Source organism: Castor canadensis, chromosome 4 (assembly GCF_047511655.1).
Source record: "Castor canadensis chromosome 4, mCasCan1.hap1v2, whole genome shotgun sequence".
NCBI classification, from domain to species: domain Eukaryota; kingdom Metazoa; phylum Chordata; class Mammalia; order Rodentia; family Castoridae; genus Castor; species Castor canadensis.
Genome location: NC_133389.1, coordinates 136,746,725 through 136,768,723, shown reverse-complemented (window position 1 = coordinate 136,768,723; position 21,999 = coordinate 136,746,725). Strand labels below are relative to the sequence as shown.

At 33.4% G+C, this 21,999-nt stretch overlaps 1 protein-coding gene across 2 annotated transcripts in view; it reads right to left on the bottom strand.

The window, feature by feature from the left end:
- The window catches only part of Znf804a (zinc finger protein 804A), a 395,234-nt gene that overhangs the window by 70,696 nt on the left and 302,539 nt on the right, over positions 1-21,999 (bottom strand). Inside the window, exons 3-4 of one of the 2 annotated variants that reach the window (XM_074071238.1) lie at positions 17,475-17,605; positions 12,665-15,084 (exon numbers count right to left, since the gene is read on the bottom strand). In XM_074071238.1, the coding sequence (XP_073927339.1) occupies positions 12,665-15,084; positions 17,475-17,605 (2,551 nt within the window). Of the gene's footprint in view, positions 1-11,716; positions 15,085-17,474; positions 17,606-21,999 lie in introns of those variants that run through there. The other variant, XM_074071237.1, reaches the window with a different exon arrangement.

The following is a 21,999-nucleotide window of genomic DNA, read 5'->3' as shown; positions in this document are numbered from 1 at the left end:
CACCCACATGCACTTCTTTATAATTTTATTACTATGGCCTGGCCTGCCACAGCACCTTTCTCCAGAGGACTTCCCATGAGATTCTGGTACTGCTTTTCCTACAGTAACTGGAAAACACTTGCAGAGTTGAAAGAAGATTGGGGGCGGAGGATCATTTCCTGAAGGCTGTCTTGGGAAGTGATTGGTACTTACATTGAAAGCTTACTCTGGGCCTCATCAAGACAATCAAGTGCAGTTTACAGTGCCAAGTTCTCCTGAGGGATCAGGCTAAATACACCATCCTTAGCACTTTCTAGAAATAACAGGCTTCTTGACCTCTTTCTTTCCCCATTTTCCCTATTCATCTCCTAATTTCTTCAGAAAGTACTTTTGAAAGGAATCCTTTGCACACAAACTTCTGTGTCAGATTCTGCTGATAAGCCATTCAAAGACAAGCAGTAAAGATGAACAAGAATGATTGTTAGTGCTTAGTATGTGCCACCAGTGTGTATGAATTTTACTTCATGCTCACAGCCATACTATGAGGTAGGAAATAGTATCATTCCATTTTACTAGGGAGAACATGAGGTTCAGAGAAGTTAACTCATTTGTGTAGTCTAATGGCTAGTGAGTGACTCTCCTAATCTGTATATTAATCAATTTTACATCAATCCAAGCATGCCAAATGATAAGGGGTAGGGAATATTTGATTCTCATAGCATGATCTTAAGTAAAATATATTAAATACTTTAAAAATTATATTCAGTGTGAATTGAAAAGAAAGGATATCCCACTTAAAGTTAAAATATTAGGTCTTTAAAAAATCTCAAATTTCCTTGTTCCTATTTTCAGTATTGTTAAAAATAATTCTTTGTGAATATATTACTACTCATAGTAACTTTACTTATATAATGATATTTTCTCACATTTGACTATAACCTAAAAAGAAATATGAATAAAGGTACTAAAACACTTATTTAATTAGGTGTTTTGCTAAAAAATAAGAAAGATTCCCACAAAATCCCTTATCTGAATAACATGAACATGAAACTGCTTCAAAGAATTTTAGCCCAGAGGATACTTCAAACATGTTCAAATCCCTTAATTGGTCTGCAGGAGTTCTACATGGCACATAAAGTAACACACTTGTCTGTATATCTTATCAAATTTTTATAGATAGGTAGATAGTAGCTATATATATCACTATAAAATTGAAACTAATTTAGTAGTCTTTACAATCATAATTTTATTTCTTTTGCCCTCAATGGAAATTCTAAAAATAAAAAATTTGCATGTACCTTCTTGCCCACACATTCTCTTTTAAACTCAATATAATTTGACTTCTATGTTTTTCAGACTAGAGGAATTACTCGTCAGCAATAACTTGAGTCATGAAATGAAAAATGTGTAATTCCTACTTACTGAACTCTGTACCACCATTGAAAAATTTTCACATACAATTTCTTTAAACCTATTTCTTGGCATCATCTGCACAGTGCTGTAATGATCTAGTTCTATGGAAGCAGAACCTCATGGAAGCTTCTTCTCTGTCTTCTGAAGTTTCTTTGGCCTCTTTCCAAGCTTAAACATCAGTCATTTTCAGGATCCACTTTTCTAGTTTGCACATTTTCTCACTGGGTAATCTCAAACTTTCTACAATCTTAATGAAAGTGGAGTAATGTTTCTGAAATAGGTTTTAGCACATTTACCTTTGAACTTTGTAATTATGTTTCAATTACATACATTACCTGTATGTCTATCACCTCAGATTGATTGGGTTCTTAGTTTCCTACACAACTAATTACAAGCATATTGTAAAACTGTTAGGCTACTCTGTATATGCCATTACACTTCCCTTGACTATTGATGATGACTGGCTTACCAAGATTCAGATTTGTTTCTTTTCAAATCATTTTGCTCATGCTTCATTTTTTACTTTTTAATATAATTTAATTCAGTGATGAATAAAATGATAAAATGTTAGTATAATATATTCCTACAACAATGAACTTTAGTACCTTAGAAACTATAAATTAAGGTAGTTGCTAAATAAAATGTGTTGACTATGACATGGTTGTAGTCACAGAATAAGTATGGATAAAAAGGAATAAGTGAATAAAACCTATTTTAGTTTAAATATGTACTTGATCCCCCAGTGCTCTTAAAATAAAGAAGCTTGGAATTCATAGGTGATTTATTTCGAGTATGGATTGTGTAAGAAAAGGTCATCAATAATGTCAAAGGATAAGACATAAAATTAAGAAGTACAATTTTGGTTAATTTATTATATAATAAGATAATATTAATGTATGGTGTTTAGACTGTGTCTGTATGCTTTCATCAAGTAACTGACAACAAGTTTCTTCTTCTATTTTATATAAGAAAATATTGATTACATATTGAGCTATAAGACTACTCTTCTTGGATATATTCTAGCACCTCAAATTTTCCTTTTAATGAACTGTTGATATTGTTGTGTATTTACATTCAATTGTAAGAAATAATGTCCTGATACCTCATGTAGCTTTTGCCCAGTTTTTTCCGCAAGTAACTTCTTGAAACACCATATTACTTAAACATATGTTCCTCCATTCAGCTAAAAGGGATCCAAATTTGTATACTGGATTTCTGTTCTTGTCTGTGTGGTTCCATTATTTATGAATGACAACATGGAACTTACAACTGTGGTTGTAATCTAAATTTCATTTTTAAGTCTTCTTCTGCCCATTTCTAAAAATTCTTGCTCTAGTTTATCTAATTTTACATTATATAAACAACAATATTTCCACTTGCTAGCAGTGCTCATTATCCATCAAGGAATGCACAGACATTAGTCCACTCTTTCTTGTGTAAACCCAGTGATTTCCTAATCTCTGACTCTCATAGGGATCATTCACCTTATTGTTTAAAAACTGTCAATGAGCATCATTTTAAGTATAAAGTCCTTAATGAGTTCGCTCCTTTTTACTTTTCTTATATTCCAACTTCATCCTTCAAAGTTTACCCTTTCCTCAAATGTATCATATTATCTTATAAATGCTTATTTAATATACTTCTTACATTTATTATATTACTTAACCCATATTATTAAAATTTCCCACATCCTTTCCATTTATTCCTTTAGACTACAAACTCCTTGCTGATACAATTTATTTCTTTTCATTATTCTCTCTCCAGAGTCTAGTAGAGTTCCTGGTACATATTAGACATGAGTGATCATGAGAGACAAGTTTGCATAAATAAGTTATTTAATTAAATGAGTGGCTCAAAAATGATAATACTATGGTTATAACCTAAAATAACATTATAAGGTATAGTGTATCTCCTTCCCCTCACTGATGATTGAAGCTTCAGACAAGTGACCTTGGCTAAAGAGTCATTCAATTACCTTCTAAGAGTACTTATCATGTATTTTCCTTGAGTATGTTTGCCTCCTTTACTTATGAAATTCTAAGAAAATATGACATTTATTGATAGAATGGAAAAGAAGATGTCTTATAGTTTCCTAAGCAGGTAAATCTATCCTAGACTACATTGGAATTGAGAAAAATAGTTTGCTCCACTTCTTGACATGACTGTGATAACTATGAAGGATAGAAATATCCTTTCAAGGGGACAAAGTCCAGGAATTACATTTAGCTGTCCTTGAGGTGTGTGTGTTTCTGGAGAATCAAACTCATATCTGGAGAGACCAAACACATCTTGGTTATCCTGTAGATTTGAAATTCAATGCCCTGAGTTCTGTGTTTCTATGGAAATAGGAATGATAGTGGCCAGAAGACAGTAGCCTTCCAGGAACTCTGTGGTATGCATAAGTGAAAGATCTGGACATCAGAAACTTTATTACTTCCTAAAGTAAAGTTATAGTTAATATCTCTCAAAATATGAAGAAAATTTGAAGGGACTTCGAGAGGTTTGCACCACCTGAGGGTAAGTGAGCCTGATTAAGAGCTGAAACTTGGGCATTCAATTCCTTGTGAATGCCCAAGTTTATAGGCAGGGGCAGTTGGATCTGATACCATATTTAACATTTACCACTTGAAGACACTCCATCTCCATCAATATGTCCCAACTCTTAAGAAAAGAAAGTCATATGATTTTTCTTCTTGGAAGATATTATGGACAGTATCGTTTAGGAGAAGTGAGGTTTGATCTACTCAACCTCTTGACTATGAAGAGAGATAGTCACTCTACCAGACAGACAATGTCCAGGAATTTGGGACATTTACTAGCAAGCAGCTCAATGAGGAATACTTCCTGGGTCAGAAGGGGTAAGACACTCAGTGTTGCAATGTAGCTTCCACAAACAACCCATCAAATAAAATATTTTTAAAATCCACTTTCATTAAGCTCTAAACTCACACTTTTGGGTGAACTCAATTTTAAATGTGTGTGTTGAAATTATATACTGTATTATTTTTCATGTCGAGGGTTTTATTTTTATATTCCATTCAAAAGTGTAATAACCAATTTTTAAAATATCAGTTATTAAACTCTCATTGAAGTCAAAATGGCTAAACCAGCTCTCAGCATAGATAAGCACCCCAAAAAACTTGACAGTATTTACACTTAGTTTTAATTACTTTTTCTAATTGTGGATACATTTTTCCACAAGCAGATGTACTTTGGTAGAGCCCATTCTATGCTGATACATTAAGACCAAGATTATCCATGGGAAAGAATAATATTATATCATATGAAGGCTGGAGACATATTCTGTTTCTTAATTTTACAAATAAATCTTTGTTTAGCTACTGAAAAAGATAATAGTGCAAAATAGCATTACATATTAACATAACAGATTGGCAAGCACATAATTTACCCTTGGATATTACAAAACACAGTTATTATTGAAAGTAGTATATTGAATGAGATAAGCCAAACTAAAAAAGACAAATATTGCTCATATGAAGAAATCTAGATGTAAAATAATAATATGACATGACTGTAAGATTACTTGGAGAGTGAGGTGGGAGGAACCAGTGGAAGGGAGGAAGGAAAAAGAAGAGAGTGGTGGGAGTGAATATGATCAAAGTACATTATGTATGTATGAAAACAGCATAAAGAAACTCACAAAAACCTGTTAAAAGGAGCAGAGGTTTAAAAGAGGTTAAGAAAGAATAATAGATGGGTGAATTTGATCAAAGCACATAATATGCATGTATGGGAATATAACAACGAAACCCCTTTTTATAGTTAATTTATGCTAAATAAATAAATAAAAAGGAAATGCAAAAATTACTAATATCTAAAGTATACTCAAAATGCTACATCATCCTTCACATTACCTTAGAAATGGTGTGGGTTTACCAAGGTCATGATCTGGGCAGTTGCATCATAGGACAGAAATTTCTATAAAATGTATCTTGTCTTTGTAAAATATGTTAGTACTTTTATCATTTTTTCTAGTTCAATGCAGCTGTTGTTGAAATGGAAAGTCATTTAATAAAACCTATAATCTGTTTTAGGCTTATCATTTTAATGTGAAGATTGATTTCCTGTCAACTCATATAAATTGAAGAAATAGCCACATAGAAAATCATTGGATTAAAAAACAGGTTGAATAAGATTAGTTGAAACTCAAGGTATTAATTTTAACTTTTTTTGTTCTAAAGAATGTATCAAAAATTTAATGCAAGATTCAAAATTAAGTCCACTTAAATGTAGGATTTTTAAGCAACTCACTCCCCTTGCATTTAAGATGCTACAACTCATAAAGGCTCGGACCAGAGATATGATAAGAATTTGTTATAAAGGGGACAATGTATAATGTAAGTAAAGAAGCATTTGAAAGGAATTAACTCACTTACAGAGGTAAAACTCAACAAGTGTAGCAAAGATGACAGGCAGGTAGTAAATCAAGGCAATAGCAAGAGTTTAGACATATTGAAATCATAAAACTGGGGCAAACTCCAGACAGCAGGTAAATTCTGCAGATCCCACAGAGTGCTGACAGGAGGAAGGAAGGAAGGTAAACAGGATACAGTCTTCTTCTATTGGGGAATGCAGACTAGGTAGGGTTATGAGAGGGCTTATGCAATGAGAAGGTTTTTCACTTAGAAACCTGGAAATGAACTAAGCCAGTGACACAATACAAAGTGAATTGTGTTTTACATGATTACATACATTTTGCCGCTAGTTCACTAAATGCTAGTTCTTATAGGGCATGCTAAAAATTCAGGTTTGGGTAGTTGATGCTGATGAAAACTAATACTGATGAGAATAGTAAAATTTATTTTGACAAGTCTGAAGGTTTAATGTGAAGCTTGTCATATAAAGTCCTTTACTTAATATGTCAGTATTTCCCAAAGAATTTAGGATTCCTAAATTATGAACATACTAAATAATGAAACAAAATTGATATCTAATACAAAATCTAATTTGTATTGTTTATCCTTAAGATAAACAATTAAATATGAAAGGTAACAATACTAAACAAAGTATCCTTAGTTAAATTAAAATATAATGTGATAGTTTTTAAAAATGTAAAATATGGCATCATATTCTAAATAGTGTGAAGACAATAAATAGAAAATCATATTCATAAAAATATTAGGAAGTCATTTCTAAAATATGAAAATGAAGTAGGTAAAATCAAATTCAAAAAAGAAAAATCTTAGGTAAACTTGCATATATGTATATACTTATATTAGTAGCTTGAATATATAATCAATAAAATAATTAGGCTATTTAAAATGAAGATTTTAGAGATTGAAAAAAAGAAACTCTGATTGAACACTCAGTTTTCTACCAGGAACTTCTGGGCTCAGGTAGATAGAATATTTAGTGTTTCTAAAAGTTGGAAGCTCAGGTGCTAGTCTACAAAACGCTTGCATAGTTGAGTAAAAAGTATCATTCATGGGGCACTGGGCTTAGTACAAAATGGCACATTTTAGTGAAGAAAAAGCTGTCTTCTCTTCTGTTATAATGCAGATATTCCTGAATTGGAAAAGGTGGACACAATCTACCAGGCTAGCAGAAGGTGGGCTAGATTCCAGTCAAGGTTCCACACTTTGGAACAAACCACATAGCCTTTTATTGCTTCCTTTAAGGCAGGTCCTTGGGCTTCAACTCATGATATAAGTAAGTCTTAAGTCTATTCAAGTTTATTTGTGAGAGAAGGTAAATACCTTATTGGCAATCTTCTTAGAGGAAATTTCCTCTCCCAAGGCCACACAAGTGACAGTGGCTTAGCTAGGTAAACATATAGAGGGAAAAGAAACACTGGCAAAAGGTTGAAGAATGCAGAAGAAAAGAGAGTAGAGAAAAGGCATTGGTGAATATAAACTTAACTTCTTTTAATTGATTATTAATGAAATAGCAAACTTTGGTGTCATATATATGAATAGGAGTTGTGTCATTTGACATTTGGCCCTAAATGTTAGTTTAGTGTCTGGTGGGTAATAAATATTAATGTATGGTAATAAGAACTAACAGAAAGTTAGAAAGATGATAGATTAGATAGATAGCATATCGGTAGGTAAGTAGGTACATAAGTAGGTAGGTTGGTAGATAAACTGACATACAGATGTAAAGTTAGAGATAGACAAGGTAGAAATTTGCTTCTTTCTTGGTCAGGGGAAAGCATCAAGATCTTTTGAGTTTTGATTTTGCATTTCTATTTTAAGTGAGCCATAATTTCATTAGAAAAGTTCTTAATGTTTAAAGTGTTTTGAAGCACTAACTTGTTTTGGAAAAATATTTTAATTTAGGCTGATTAAGGACCAGTTGGAATAAAAATGGGTAATAATTCTGGAAGCCTATAATATACTCTGTATAGATTTTAATTATATTTTCTTATCTCAATTTTATTCCTTCAATTTTAACAAGGGTATACTACACTGGCCCAAGGAACTCTACTTTTTTTTTTTTTTGACAACACTGGAGTTCGAACTCAGGTCCTCACACTTGCTTTCTAGGCAGGTTCTCCCACCTCTTGAACCACTCCATCAGACCCCAAGGAGCTCTTAATCTAGTGAATTAGACAAACAATTAGTCAGCACAGAAAATGCTTTTTAACAAAATTGGTGCATAGCATCAGATCACATGAAAATGGACTATAGGCAACTATCATCTCAGAAAAAGGGAAGTGGGGACAGAATTCCTAAAAGAAACTGACAGTCAGGTTTAGTTTTGGCTTATCAGTAGTAACCCAAGTGAAGAAAAGCATAGGGAGGTAGATATTGAAGCATGACCAAACATGCTCAAAGAAGATTATAGCTGTGTAAGTTAGAATGGTTGACCCAAAGGTATGCTCTAATGAATGGAAGTTGCTACCTACTTTACCAAAGCCTTTTCCATTATTTGCTAAAGATTTTGATTTTTCTCTTGAGAGTAACAGAATACCTAAAAGGTTATTTTTATTTTTTAATTTTATTTTATCATTTTTATATTTACTTACATGTGCATACATTATTTTGGCCACCTCTCCCCACCCACATCTCTGCCTAAAAGCTTTTAATGTAAGAGTTTGTCTTATTAAGATGGCATTTTTACTTAGTTACCCTGGCAGCTACATTGAGGATAAGATAAACAAATGGGAGCTTGTGGAGAATGGAGACATGAATTTAAAATAGCTTTGCTTATGGACTATAAGGACTAGAATTATAGAGAGGGTACATTTGAGGAAAGTGGAAATGTTTTTAACGAATTTAAGGGAATGGATCCAAAATGGTTTATTGATTTCTTTGATGTGGACATAAGACTGATTTCTAACTTGAGTAATACATTTTAATAGAATGGAATTTGAAGAGCCTAGAAATACAGAACAAAAAAAGAGGTTCCAGTGATACAAAAAAGTCAGGTTATGTGTTCAGAATGCTTGATAGAGATCTAAGTTGAGATGCTCTGTTTATAGTCCAATATGGGGATTCAATGCATAAAAGAGCACAAAGAAAATATGTCATTGACATATGCATGAGAGATGGAATTGTGCAGATTTCCTTCCCATTATTCAATGAAAATTTTTTGTTAGTTGGATATGTTTTTTTTATATTCAGGTTTTACTCCATGTTCCAAGTTATTCAGCTTTATTGTAATGAATTACATAGTAATTCCTATAAATTATAAACTAAAAATAGTGGGTAAAATCTGTGTCAGGATGATTTAAATTTTCATAGTATATAGAATATATAATTTATACCTGGAAAGGACTGGGATTCCTGCTTCCGTATATAATATTTGGCAAAGCCAAACATCATTCCTAAGTACTTTCAAAATGTGATTGCTGCACTGACTTGACTCTTGCTGGCTCCATTAATATGATCTTTCCTAGTGCTCCTCTGACAGCCCCATTGCTTGATGACACCTTCCTGACTTTCATCTCTAACAATTCTGCTCATTACTGGTCTTTAGTCCATTGACTTCATTCCCTTGATTCTGGGATTGGCGGTATTTCAATAGATGAGCAAGTGTCTCCTTATCTATTCACTTGAGCCCCTAACTCATGACAGTTGGTCAGACAATATAAGTAATATCTTAGCACTGGATTGCATATCCAAATGAATTTGTAATAGAATGGTTTTGCTAGTGCTTATCTAAGATTCAAGTTTCTTGTCTATCCACTGGTATCTATGAGAACCATTCAATTTGGCTGTAAAGCTCAGTTTCAATTAATCTTATGTAAGAATTTTCCTTCTTGCACTTTCAAGAAATTCCTGCCATATATCTAACAATCAAGTATATTCTGTTACAACTAAAATTAACCATGCTTAACCACATCATTTAACAACAACAAAGTAATAAAGCCACATTATTTCTAAGAAAAAATAGAAATGATAATACGGAAAAAGAAGAGGAAGACACACCTATACACAAATGATACCTACAATGAAATTAAGAAAGGAAAAGATTAGGATGAAAAGGAATTACAGGATAAAAGCAACAGGTAGGAAATGAACAAGTAGGATGATAGTCAGAAGATGAAAAGACAGGGCAATCTGCATATTTTAAAGTCAAACACTTGGTTTGGTTTTTAGCAACAGAAGAAACAATCCTGCTCTGACAGATTAAAAACAAACTGGGTCAGCATTTCCCAGAAGATATTCCATCTACTTCATCTTCAAAGATAGTTTCAAATATTTTGCTTGGGGAAAGTCATCTGTTTCAATTTAAGCTCGCAGTTTTGGAACATATTATATTAGAGCATTTGAAATGGAATTGCTTCCTTACTATTTTTATCTTCTTACTTGTCAATCATAAACTGGTATATTCACTCTTTCACAAGCATTTTCCAGAACACTTAAATCAATGATCATTATAGCAAGTAATCATGAAAGTAAATGACGTAGATTTTCTCCCTTATTTCTCTTACTTAAAATAGAATTCAACATTTATTTTAATGATATAGGAAGACACTCTTATGGTCCATTTTATTTAGGATTATCCAGTTCCTATGAAGCCATGTGAAATAACATATCCTCAGAACAACACCACTTTAAAGTTGCTCTCCCTTTAGAGGGATTCTGTTGGATTTCCTGATGCCAGAATTTAATGCCAGGCTGCCACAATTCTCCAACCTTGGCATCTGATGTGATGATCCCAGTCTAGCAAGCATGGAAAATTTGGATAACCAAATGTCAGGAACTGGAGCAGGGGCCTACTAGAAAACTTTCTTGGGGAAAGTGTGCTATTCCTAAGCTTTTCATTAAATACTTGTATTCTTTATTACACAAAGAAGCACTTGAATAAATAATAATTCAGGAGTCATCAAAAATAAAGCAGAACTTGGACAGGAGATGAGGGGACTTTCTAGTTATTACTGGCTGATATGGAAATATGTAAAACATAAGTAGTAGGAAGGAATGGCTATTTATATTCTCTCTATCCCACGTCCTGATTCTCAATTGAATGTATCAACATGTGTTACATTTATGTCATTCCTCCCAAGATGTCATTTAGTAGATAGAGATTTATTAAAATTAAGCATACTTCTGAACTCATGCCAGTATTCTCATGTATTTCCTAAAATACTTGAAAATGGTCATAATAAGCTGGAGAATTTTAATGTTATAATTTTATAACCACATATATTTGGTTTTTTTGCCCTTTCTAGTTAGCAGTTCTTAGAAAGATGAAATATATTTTGCATGTTTTTGATTTATTACTTCTTTAAATACTAACATCACTTTAACATAAATTTCCATGACTTATTGCCCAATTAAAGGGCCAGGAAATGCAGTAAATTCTCAATGTAAGCAATATTAGAACAAGTGGAAAAACAATTGGACCTGCTTTTATACTTATTTAGGTTGATGGTGATATTTAAAAATTGATAAATCTCCAAGAACATTTTGCTGGGTGTTGAAGATTCAGATATACCACTGGACAGAAGTAACAGTATAAATAAAGCACATACTGTTACTAACACTCCTATAACAGTGAAACCACCTAAGAACCAAAGTTTGATTTACTTAAATAGTTAACAAAAATTTATTGCAAGAGATATTTTTCACTGAATTTACAGTTTCAAGGAACGTGATACAAAACATAGTGCCATCAGCTTTGTCTAAACATTAAATAGGTGCAAATACACAAAGATTAGAAAAAAAACAAGAGCATACTTTACAACATAAATTACAGTACTATAAATATATTTTATGTACATTATACATACTTTTAAGACATCATTTAATATACAGCATATATTGTATTGATTTTCAAACTATTCAGTGCTTTAATAATATTATATATATATATATATATATATATATGAAACTTAAGAATTTATTTGCATCATTACACTTACAGTAAATGATTTGAAACCAAGAGGCCATATTTTGGCCAATTTATTTCCATCAGTTAAATAGCTGATTATCTGTTTAGATGAAGACCTATGAATAAAGCAATAGTTTTCACAAAGGTATCTTTTCTCCTCTTTATGGTGATGTCTAGAAGAGGGGCTGCAGAGGAATGACAGTTGGGTGTGGGGAAAGCAGAGAAGGAAAGAATGCATGGGGTAAAGGTGGGAAAGCCAGGTGGCTAGGATGAAGAGCCGAAGCAGGAATGATTGGCATCGGAGAAGGAGCAAGGAAAGTTGGCTGGTTCCCAGGACAAAGCCTGGGTCCTGCTGGTCCTACTGAGATCTGAGGTATAGATGTTCTGGTGAGAGCTGGAACTTGGGAAAGAAACTGTTGGTGTGGCTGAAGCACTTTAAAGGTTCCTGCAGCTGCGGCTGCTGCAGCATGCTGCTGCAGAACAGTGTGATGGATCGTGGTCACAGAGGTAGAACATAAGGGCTGCTGCAAAGGCAAAGGCTGCAGAGGTGTACTGGGGGGAGGGAGAGGGGGTGGAGGGAAAGTAAATTTGACCTTGTTGGCCAGCATGTTTGGCTGTATTATGTGCTGGTAGACTTCACATGGTAGATTTTTGAATTTGTTATGGTTTTCTAGTGGGATCAATAATGTCTGTTCTGGTAAAGCCAGTGGAGCTAGGATTTGCTCTGTCGTCACAAACGTATGACCACTGACCTGTGCCTCCTTGAATGGTAATGGTGGTTGTGTGTTAAGGATTCCTGAATTATAGCACAGCCACTCTGTTGTTGAGGCCTCATTCATCTTTCCTTGTGGAAGAGCCTCAGCCAGTTCACAATGGCAAAGGTATGATTTGGGCTGTGACTGTCTAAAGTTCCTTTCAATATTAGGCACCTTAAAAGGAATTTGTTTTTCGTTAACATTTGTTGTCTCACCTCTTTCTTTGTGTTCAAGCAAGGTGTTATTAACTGCTTGTTTTGTTGGGACACTAGCTGTAGAGACAGATGCGGTAGAATCTTTGGAAACCTCTGGCAATTCACGAAGCGTGGTCTCCATTTCTAAATGTGCAGATTCACCCCTGGCTTCAAAAGGAAGGGAACTACTAGAGTGCAAAACCAATTTGTTTTTTACTTGGTCTCCTTGTTCTGAGTTCCTTTCTATATTTGCAACTTCTTGTGGTTTTTTTTCTTCGATTTTGTCTTCACTTATTAATCCATCCAGGTGATTTAAAGATGAACTCCTTTTCATGTGATAATCTATATTTTCTTTGATTTCCAATGTTTCACCTCTAGGATGGAATCTGCTTCTTTTTCTCCTTCGCTTTTTTTTAAACCTACAGGGAGCAGCTGAAGAGCTTGGTGGCTTCAAAAATTCGTCTGGTAAATAATTCTGTCGATTTAAACTTTCATCTGAAGAATAAGAACATGAATGCTGTCTACGTTTTCGATGGAATCTTTCTGTTTCATTCATGAGAGAATTATAACCTCTTTTAACAGGGTGATTCTGACTCACACATTGCGTGTCGTTTTGAAGAAGGAAGCATCTGTGATCTTGACTACAGCTTGACAGTCTGGCTTTCCAACAACAGTAAGTTCTGGAGTATGTTAAATTACGTTCCCCAGAATGTATCATTGTTTGATTTGATTGTCCATTTAAAAGTATTGTGTTCTTTTTGCAGTGGTTTTTAGAACTGATGTCACCATTGTTATTGTATTCTGTGTTACAGGTTTTATGAATTTCTTCATTTTCACTTAAGTCTACATATACTGATTTGGGCCTTTTATCAGATGATTTATGTGAGTCTAACAAATGTTCTTCAGCTACATACTGCTTTTCTGAGATTGGTTCCAGAAGATTTTTTCTGGTTGTATCAGTGTAACTATTCTCCATTTCCATTTTGCAGTGAGTTTCTGTATCTTTGGTTTTCTCCCCATGGTGATGCTGACATAGCTTTCTTCTTTTTTTCTTCCTTCTACTTTTATGGAACCACTGTTCATGAGTATCTTTCAACCTTATTTTGTTGTATTTCTCATCTAGAGTGTCCTGTTTGGCTTGATTTTTAGTGAAGTTGCATTTCTGTGCTCTTCTGTGCCTATAGGAAATATTTTTATATCTCTTATCCATATTTTCATTTTTTCTGGACTCACAGTTATTGGTCAGAGTATCATCAGGCAAAAGAGGAGTGTCTTGAGTGTATTCATTTTTACTGCTACCTGTTTCACAATCCGTGAGTCCTGCATTAGGTAGGTCCTTACAGTCAGACACTGGTTCATTGTAAATATCTTCCTTCTGCTGAGAATAAGGACAATTTAAGAGCAGTTTGTTTTTATCTAGATTATTGTTTAATTTAGTAGACTTGAAGTCAAAACAGAGAGGATTACAGCTATATGAAATTGATGGCTCAATAGTTGTATAAGCCAGCATTTCTGATGGCCACTGAAGAACTGTTGATCCATGTTTGTTAAGTACAGGTACAAATGGCTCACATTGTCTTTTATATAAACCTGATTTTTTATTTAAGGTTATATTATTCTCTTCAGTACTTGAAGGGACTAATGACTCAGGACCATTTTTATTTTCATTTTCAATTGTTGATACATCATTATTTTTCACATTTTCCTCTGTGATAGCTTGCACCAATATACAATCATTAGTCATATTAAGAACTGTGGATTTATTTCCTAACAACTCGGAATTATTACTACTCACAGGTATGTCTTCATCAATAATATCTTCTAGTGGTATTTGATCTGCTAATGGGACTAAATTTTGGGAATTATCTGCATCAGAAGATAAAGGGAGCTGAAGCTGGCAAAATGAAGACAATGATAATGTATCTTTTTCACTTGGGACTTCTTTTATCTCTTGAGTTTGAGCAGTTTCTTTGACAGTGTGCATTGCCTCTGGTGGATGAAAAGAGGTAGCTTTCTCCCCCGAATTCAAAAGCACATCTGTTGGTGAAGATAGTTGAATATGACAAGTGCTGGGGACAAATCTACTTTTTCTGCTAAATTCTTTTTCCACAGAGGCATCATCATTGTATTCTGAGAAGGCTGCAGCTGAGGACTCCAGCTTCACAGATGCTTTTTTTGGAAATGCAAAAGAAAAGCCAATTTTATGTCTGTGAATTCCCTGGGCTTGATCCCCAAGTCGGTTATTTTTTGTTGTATAATTATTTGTGTTTCCTGGATCTGCAGGAACAGTAGTAACATCTTTAGTATTTGCTTCGCTGTGAATCAAATTATATTTGAAATCCTGCTGGTTGTTAACTGAATCCACAACAACTCTTTGGGAAATTTCATTTTCTTTCACAGTAACAGTTGTTGACTTGAACATGGGACCACTTCCAGGAGCACTACAAAATGAAATCAGAGTGTATGTTAATTAGGACACTTTGGAAGCAAAGTACTCAAATCCACCTTAGAAATGTCATTACATATTTTTTGCCAATTTTTTACTTTCGTAGGGAGCTTTTGCCTTTAGGGAGCTTTTGCCTTCTACCACATCACAATATCATTTAGTTATTGGTTATTGTTGGAATAACTTGGACATACTGTCTTAAAATGACTTTTGCAGCTGTAAACAGCAATGCCTTAAGACATTCCTGTGCTCTCATATCACTGTCTCCTGACCAAGATTTTCTACTGCCATGGTCTCTTTAGTGATATTTTGGAGTGTTGTAAAGTTCTCTGCAGTAAAATTTCTTCTAATTCACAAATAGTTGACACCATTGATAAAGCATCAATGAAGAATATGAGAAGTTGACCAAAACCTTCATCATTAACTTTAGAAAGGCTAAGAATTTGGTTGAATAATTCATTTAACTCAGCATTTACTGAATCTACTATTGGCTAAGTGATTTGCTGCCAGGCAAAGGTGTGTCAGAGGTAGAACTAGTATGAGGAAAGCCGATTCACTTGGAATTGTTCAGCTCAATATTTGAAATTACCCTGAAGTTATGTAGAATAAAGAACTATTTACTTAAGATGTGAGCTGCATTAATTTGACATTTCAGTACACCATAAATAATAAATTCTGATTAAAAGAACTGTATAGGTGAGCATATAAATATATTAAATACCTAAATCTTATTCTTATACTAACAGAATAATCAGGTGCAGAGTTTTTCATTCTATCCTAAAATTCAAGTTTTAGAAGTTATAAATGGCCAAATATTTTAATTGGATATTTTTCTTTATGTAAGCATTAATACAGTACACTTTCCACTTGCCTTATCTGCTACAAAGTAGCAGCATTGCTTTTTATTTGTATATCTTTATAAGTACAAAACTATTAGGAAAACTATGTGTGATTGTGTGGTATGTATGTGTGTGTGTGTATGCAATATGAAATATATGCTCTACATTGAGAATAGTAATCTAAGTACATATCGTACTAATTGTGGTCATCTTAATACATCAGAATTTACATCTGTAAATAGTATTCCTAGAGCAATAAATTACATAGGTCCCATGATTCTCTATGGGATTAACTTACAATAAATCTCCATTTATTTGCAAAGAACAAATATATTTCATAGTATAATTGAATACCAGTTATGATTATTTTGTCTACTAATTCCATATAGGATTCTAAATGCATTCAAGTATCTTATTCTTTTTTATTATTATGTGCATACAAGGCTTGGGTCATTTCTCCCCCCTGCCTCCACCCACTCCCTTAACACCCACTCCACCCCCTCCCTCTCCCCCCTACCTCTTCAATACCCAGCAGAAACTATTTTGCCCTTATCTCTAATTTTGTTGAAGAGAGAGTATAAGCAATAATAGGAAGGAACAAGTGTTTTTGCTGGTTGAGATAAGGATAGCTATACGGGGAGTTGACTCACATTAATTTCCTGTGCGTGTGTGTTACCTTCTAGGTTAATTCTTTTTGATCTAACCTTTTCTCTAGTTCCTGGTCCCCTTTTCCTATTGGCCTCAGTTGCTTTTAAGGTATCTGCTTTAGTTTCTCATTCTAATTTTTTCTAAATTTGACATTCCCCAAGAAGGCTTTTATATTTCAATATATCCCATAACACTATTCAGTATAAAATAGATTTGGTATAAAAATCTTGTTATAGACACTAACAACAGAGGGTTTATTTATTGGGATAATGAAAGGGCACATTACGAAGTGGTTTTCTTTTAATAACATTGCCTTAGCTGGGGTTTTAAGATCTGAATGATAACAGTGTTCTCATCTACCAGCTGTTCACTGTGAGAAACATGTCAAAGTTTAAGAGTTGTGAGCTTCTAAATAGTCCAGTTATAGGTTATTCATAATGTAACTTTGATCTGTTTCTTCCTGACCTCCTTTAAAAATTTTTAAGAGAATTTCAAATAAAAAGTTCTCCTAGTATTCATTCAAAAATAAAATAAGTTCCTCTCAAATCTCCTTCTCTTAAGAGGTCACAGTACCTTGCTTTCTTCTTTAATCATATTCTTTCAATTTCACCAAGAAATGGGACAGCCTTGAAATAAGAGAGTTTAAATAGCAGCATAATATGAAATTCAATTTTTATAAACTGAAATTGGAGTAATTTTGGCTTTTTTATTGAAATGTGCACTAAACAGGTGTTCACATAATATTCAAATGACTATTTACAACAAGTGACTTTTACAGAAGGCCATAAAAACTTGTCTTGAAACAGAAATAAGTAAATTTGTGCCATTTATTTCTCACTCTCCCTACTCTTTCTTGGGTCACATTTTAAGGAAACTTAACATTTCATTGCATACTCACCATACAGTTTCCTTTCTTAGTTCAGCCAGCTTGTGCAGACGTTGCAGTGCCTTTTCCTGTTTTCGTTCATCTTTCCTGGATTTAGATGCCACATTTCGAGCAAATTCCCTTTGTTTCAGTTCTTTGAGCCTCTATTAAAAATATGGAAATAATTGATAGTATTTGGGCTTATGGTAATTTTAAAGTTCTATTGTTGGTGGTGGAATTTTGTAATATGTAATATATGACCTTATCAAAGAAACACAACATTCATGATAACCTATTTCTAATAGTTCTATAGTAAGAGATATATCTATGCCTTAGGCAAATTGAAGTTGAAAACTTTCAACTTTTCTTATGAATCATTGACTACTAAGATTCTTTGTTAATTCAGATAAAGCATTAAATCTTACAAACAAGTTTCAAACATTCAATTCACATTTGGTTTCAGTTACATATAACTCCAGTACTGTCAAAAAGGAAGCAAGGAAGGAAGGAAGGAAGGAAGGAAGGAAAGAAGACTCAGCAGATAATTATTGAACACTAGCAACAGTCACTCTGTTAAATGGCTAAGATTTTTTTTAAAAATTTCATGGTGTCACATATCTGTAATCCTGGCTACTCATGAAGTAAAGACTGGGAAGATCATAGTTTGAGGCCAGCCTAGGGCAAAAGTCAGCAAGATTACATTTCAACCAATAAAATGGGCATAATGGCTTTTGCCTGTGATTCTAACTATTCAGGAGTCGTAGGTAGAAGGATTGTGGTTTAAGGCCATCTCCAGGCAAAAACATAAGATGCTATCCAAAAAAAATAATTAAGCAAAAAAGGCTAGGGATTTGGCTCAAGCAGTAGAGTGCAAACCTTGCAAATGGAGACTCTTAGTTCAAACCCTCACTACAGTCGAAAATTAATTAAAATAAAAGAAACCATCATAGTGTGTCTGTGAATGTATGTGTGAGCAAGTATGTCTGTGTGTGTGTGTGTGTATGTGCATTTTGTACAAAAGAACAGAACACACCCAGGAAGAGAAACTAATCACTAGTTGATATATCCTTACAGTGTCATATTAAGACAGATAATAGTTGCCAAAAAATTCCTAAAGATGGAAACTTGGGAAAAATGAAACCTGAGGTGAATCTTAAACAATATATTATATTAGCCTTAAAAAGAACGGTTAGATATTATTTAAGGGAGGGCATGTCAGGGAAAAGAAACCAAATATAAGCAGAAATAGATATATGAATATTCTCAAAAATGAGTGTAGTAAATTTGGATAGGGTAGGGTGTATGTATGAAGGTGATAACTTTTGATGAATATGTTCTAGCTAAACATGGGAGATTTTGTCTGCCATACTTTTCTACTATATTTTTTTTAACTGAGAAATACTGCCTGTCATTTTGGGAAAGAATTATCCGATGAAGAGTTGTGACTGGTTTTAGTGCTAGGATAGGTAATCAGTACAAGTGCTAAAAAAGAATTCAAATGAAATAGATGCTAAATTTTCTAGACTAAATATTTAAAATAATTAAGACTCCAAGTGAAATAAAGTAAAAATTGCAATATCAATGAAAGAGCTAATTATCAAAGAATCTTTTATTATTATTTATAGTATTATTATAACAGAGTTTATTTACTAATACTTTTGGGAAGCTGCTCAAAGAAAGAAGGAAGGGAGGAAGGAAGGAGAGAAAGATTGATTTTACTCTTAATAAAGTCTGTACTAAACAAGTTAATCTCTATTTATAGACATATATATATTATATATATACAATAGATAAAATATATGTGATAATATAGGTTGAATTTGTGGTTTTAAATTTCATTGATAAGATAAAAGTACAATGCTTCTAATGAAAAGAAAACCTTCCTTTCTACTGCAGTCAAGCAAAGTGCCACGCTTTTCACCTTTTGCTGTTTCAAATTAACCATTAAGATTTGAATTTATCTGGTCTTATTGACATGTAGTTGAATACCAAGGATTTAGTTAGTTATCAAATACCAATATTATTGTCTTATCTGTAATATAATTAATGAATATGGCTAGCACCATCCCCAAATGCTGTTGTAGAAAAATATGTTTATTTAAAGTGTAAGTGTCTCAGAATTGCAGACATTGTCCAGCAACATAAAGTCACACTAAAGCATTCCCATTAATCTCAGTCATATATAAACAAATACTTTTCTTATCCAAGAAGTAGTCTTCCTGATATCAAGGTCAATCAGCTGAATTGGGAATATTCAATTCATACACCTGGTAGAAATTTTTGGGTAATATTATGACTAGAATTTTCCAGTTTTAATATCTTTTCTTTTAATTATCTGTAGCAAAAATATCTTATTTCATATCTACTAGAATCATTTTAAAGATAAATAATAGAAACCAAGTAACTATTTTGAGAATTCCAAATGGAAGTAATATGATTTGAGTTATCAATAGAAAAGAAAATACCTGTTAGGTTTATGGAAATATCAGTGCTATTTCAAGAGTTTAATCAACAGTTTATTTAGATTTACTCAATGGAAGTTCCATGCAATAAATGTCAAAGCACCAATGTCAGTCAGCAAGTACTAAAAATTAGAAAAATGTTAGAAGGAATTTGTGTGAGGATGTGGTCTAGTTATTCTATTCAAAACAAATTATAATGGACATTGTACAATGTTGCTTTGGAAATATAAGCTAATGGCAAAGCATAGAGAATCAAGATTCTTTGGTAAGATGCATTTACAAAAGGCCTCCTCTATTTTCCTTACTGATTTACTTCTGTTAGCTCTATAAAAAATCAAAATGTCATTGGAATGAAACAGAATAAATTAATATTGGTCCTCTGAGATGTTCTCAGGACATCCATGAATTTGGAAATGTTATGATGATCTTGGTCTTAGAATGAAGTATTTAAAACCCATAAATATATAATTAATATAATTGAGAGAGAAACAGATGATGATAGATAGATAGATGATAGATAGATAGATTCTGACTAAAAAGAGAAAATATAAAACTGTATGGAAAATTATTTATCCAGTTAGCACTTAGACCTTTAGGTCAATTACATTGTTTTAAAATTACACGTCAAATTTTCACAAACATTCTATCAATACTTCATACATATTGAAATCATAAGACAGGTTCTTACAAGTAGAAATGCTGGAATAAATAATAAGCAAGCATTCTTTGTTTTTTATTTTATTGTTTTTACATTTATTCTCATGTGTATACATTGTTTAGGCTACCTCTCTCGCTCCTCCTTCCTCCAAGCCCCCCACTCCTGCTTCTAGGAAGAACCTGTTCTGCCCTCTTTTTCTCCAATTTTGTTGAAGAGAAAACATAAGAGATAATAAGAACGACATAGCATTTTTGTTAGTTTGAGGTAAAGATAATAACACAGAGAGATTCCTAGGGTTACTTCCATGCAATGTGGGTATTGTAACCCACATTGGTTCATCTCTACCAGACCTCTTCACTACTTCCTAGTCCCCATATATAGTGGCCTCTGCCAGTTTAAAATTACTATATTTGTGTTCCTCAATAGTGAGCACATCAACCACATTCAAGTTTTAGGTTTTCTTCCCTTTCCCTGTTCCTCCCATGCAATTTCTCCCCTTAGTATGACCCATGTCCAATATTACTGCATTTATTTTAGGTCTATAATCTTTATATGAAGGAGAACATGTGATTTTTGGCCTTCTGAGCCTGGCTAACTTCACTTAAGATGATGTTCTCCATTTCCACCCATTTATTTCATTCTTCCTTATGGCTGAATGAAATTTGATTGTATATAAATACCACATTTTCTTGCTCCATTCATCAGTAGTGGAGCATCTTGGCTGTTTCCATAGCTTGGCTATGGTGAAAAGTGCTGCAATAAACATGGGTGTGCAGGTGCCTTTGTAATAACCTGAGTCACATTCCTTTGGGTATATCCCTAGAAGTGGTATTGCTGGATCATATGGCAGATCTATGTTTAGTTCTTTAAGAAGACTCCATGTTGTTTTCCAAAGTGGTTGTACTGGCTTACATCCCACTGCCAGTATATGAGGGTTCATTTTCCACCATATCATCACCAACATTTGTTGGTGGTGGTGTTCTTGATGGTAGCTATTTTAACAGGAGTGAGTTGGAAACTTAGGGTTTTAATTTGCATTTCCTTTATGGCCAGGGATGGTGAGCATTTTTTCATGTTTTTTTGGCCATTTGGACTTCTTTTTGAAAAAATTGTTTCATTCAGTTGCCTATTTCTTTATTGGTTCATTGATTTTTGGGGAGTTTAGTATTTTTGAACTCCTGGTTATCAGTCCTTTGTCTGATATGTATAACTAGCAAATATTTTCTCTCACGATGTGGGTAGTTTCTTTAATTTAGAGACCATTTTTTTATTGTGCAGAAGCTTTTTAATTTCATGTATTTCCATTTGTCTATCCTTTCTCTTAGTTGCTGGTTCTCTTGAGTTCTACTGAAGGCCTTGCCTATACATATTGCTTCCAGAGTAGTCCCTGTTCTTTCATGTACCAACTGCAAGGTTTCAGGCCTAATATTAAGGTCCT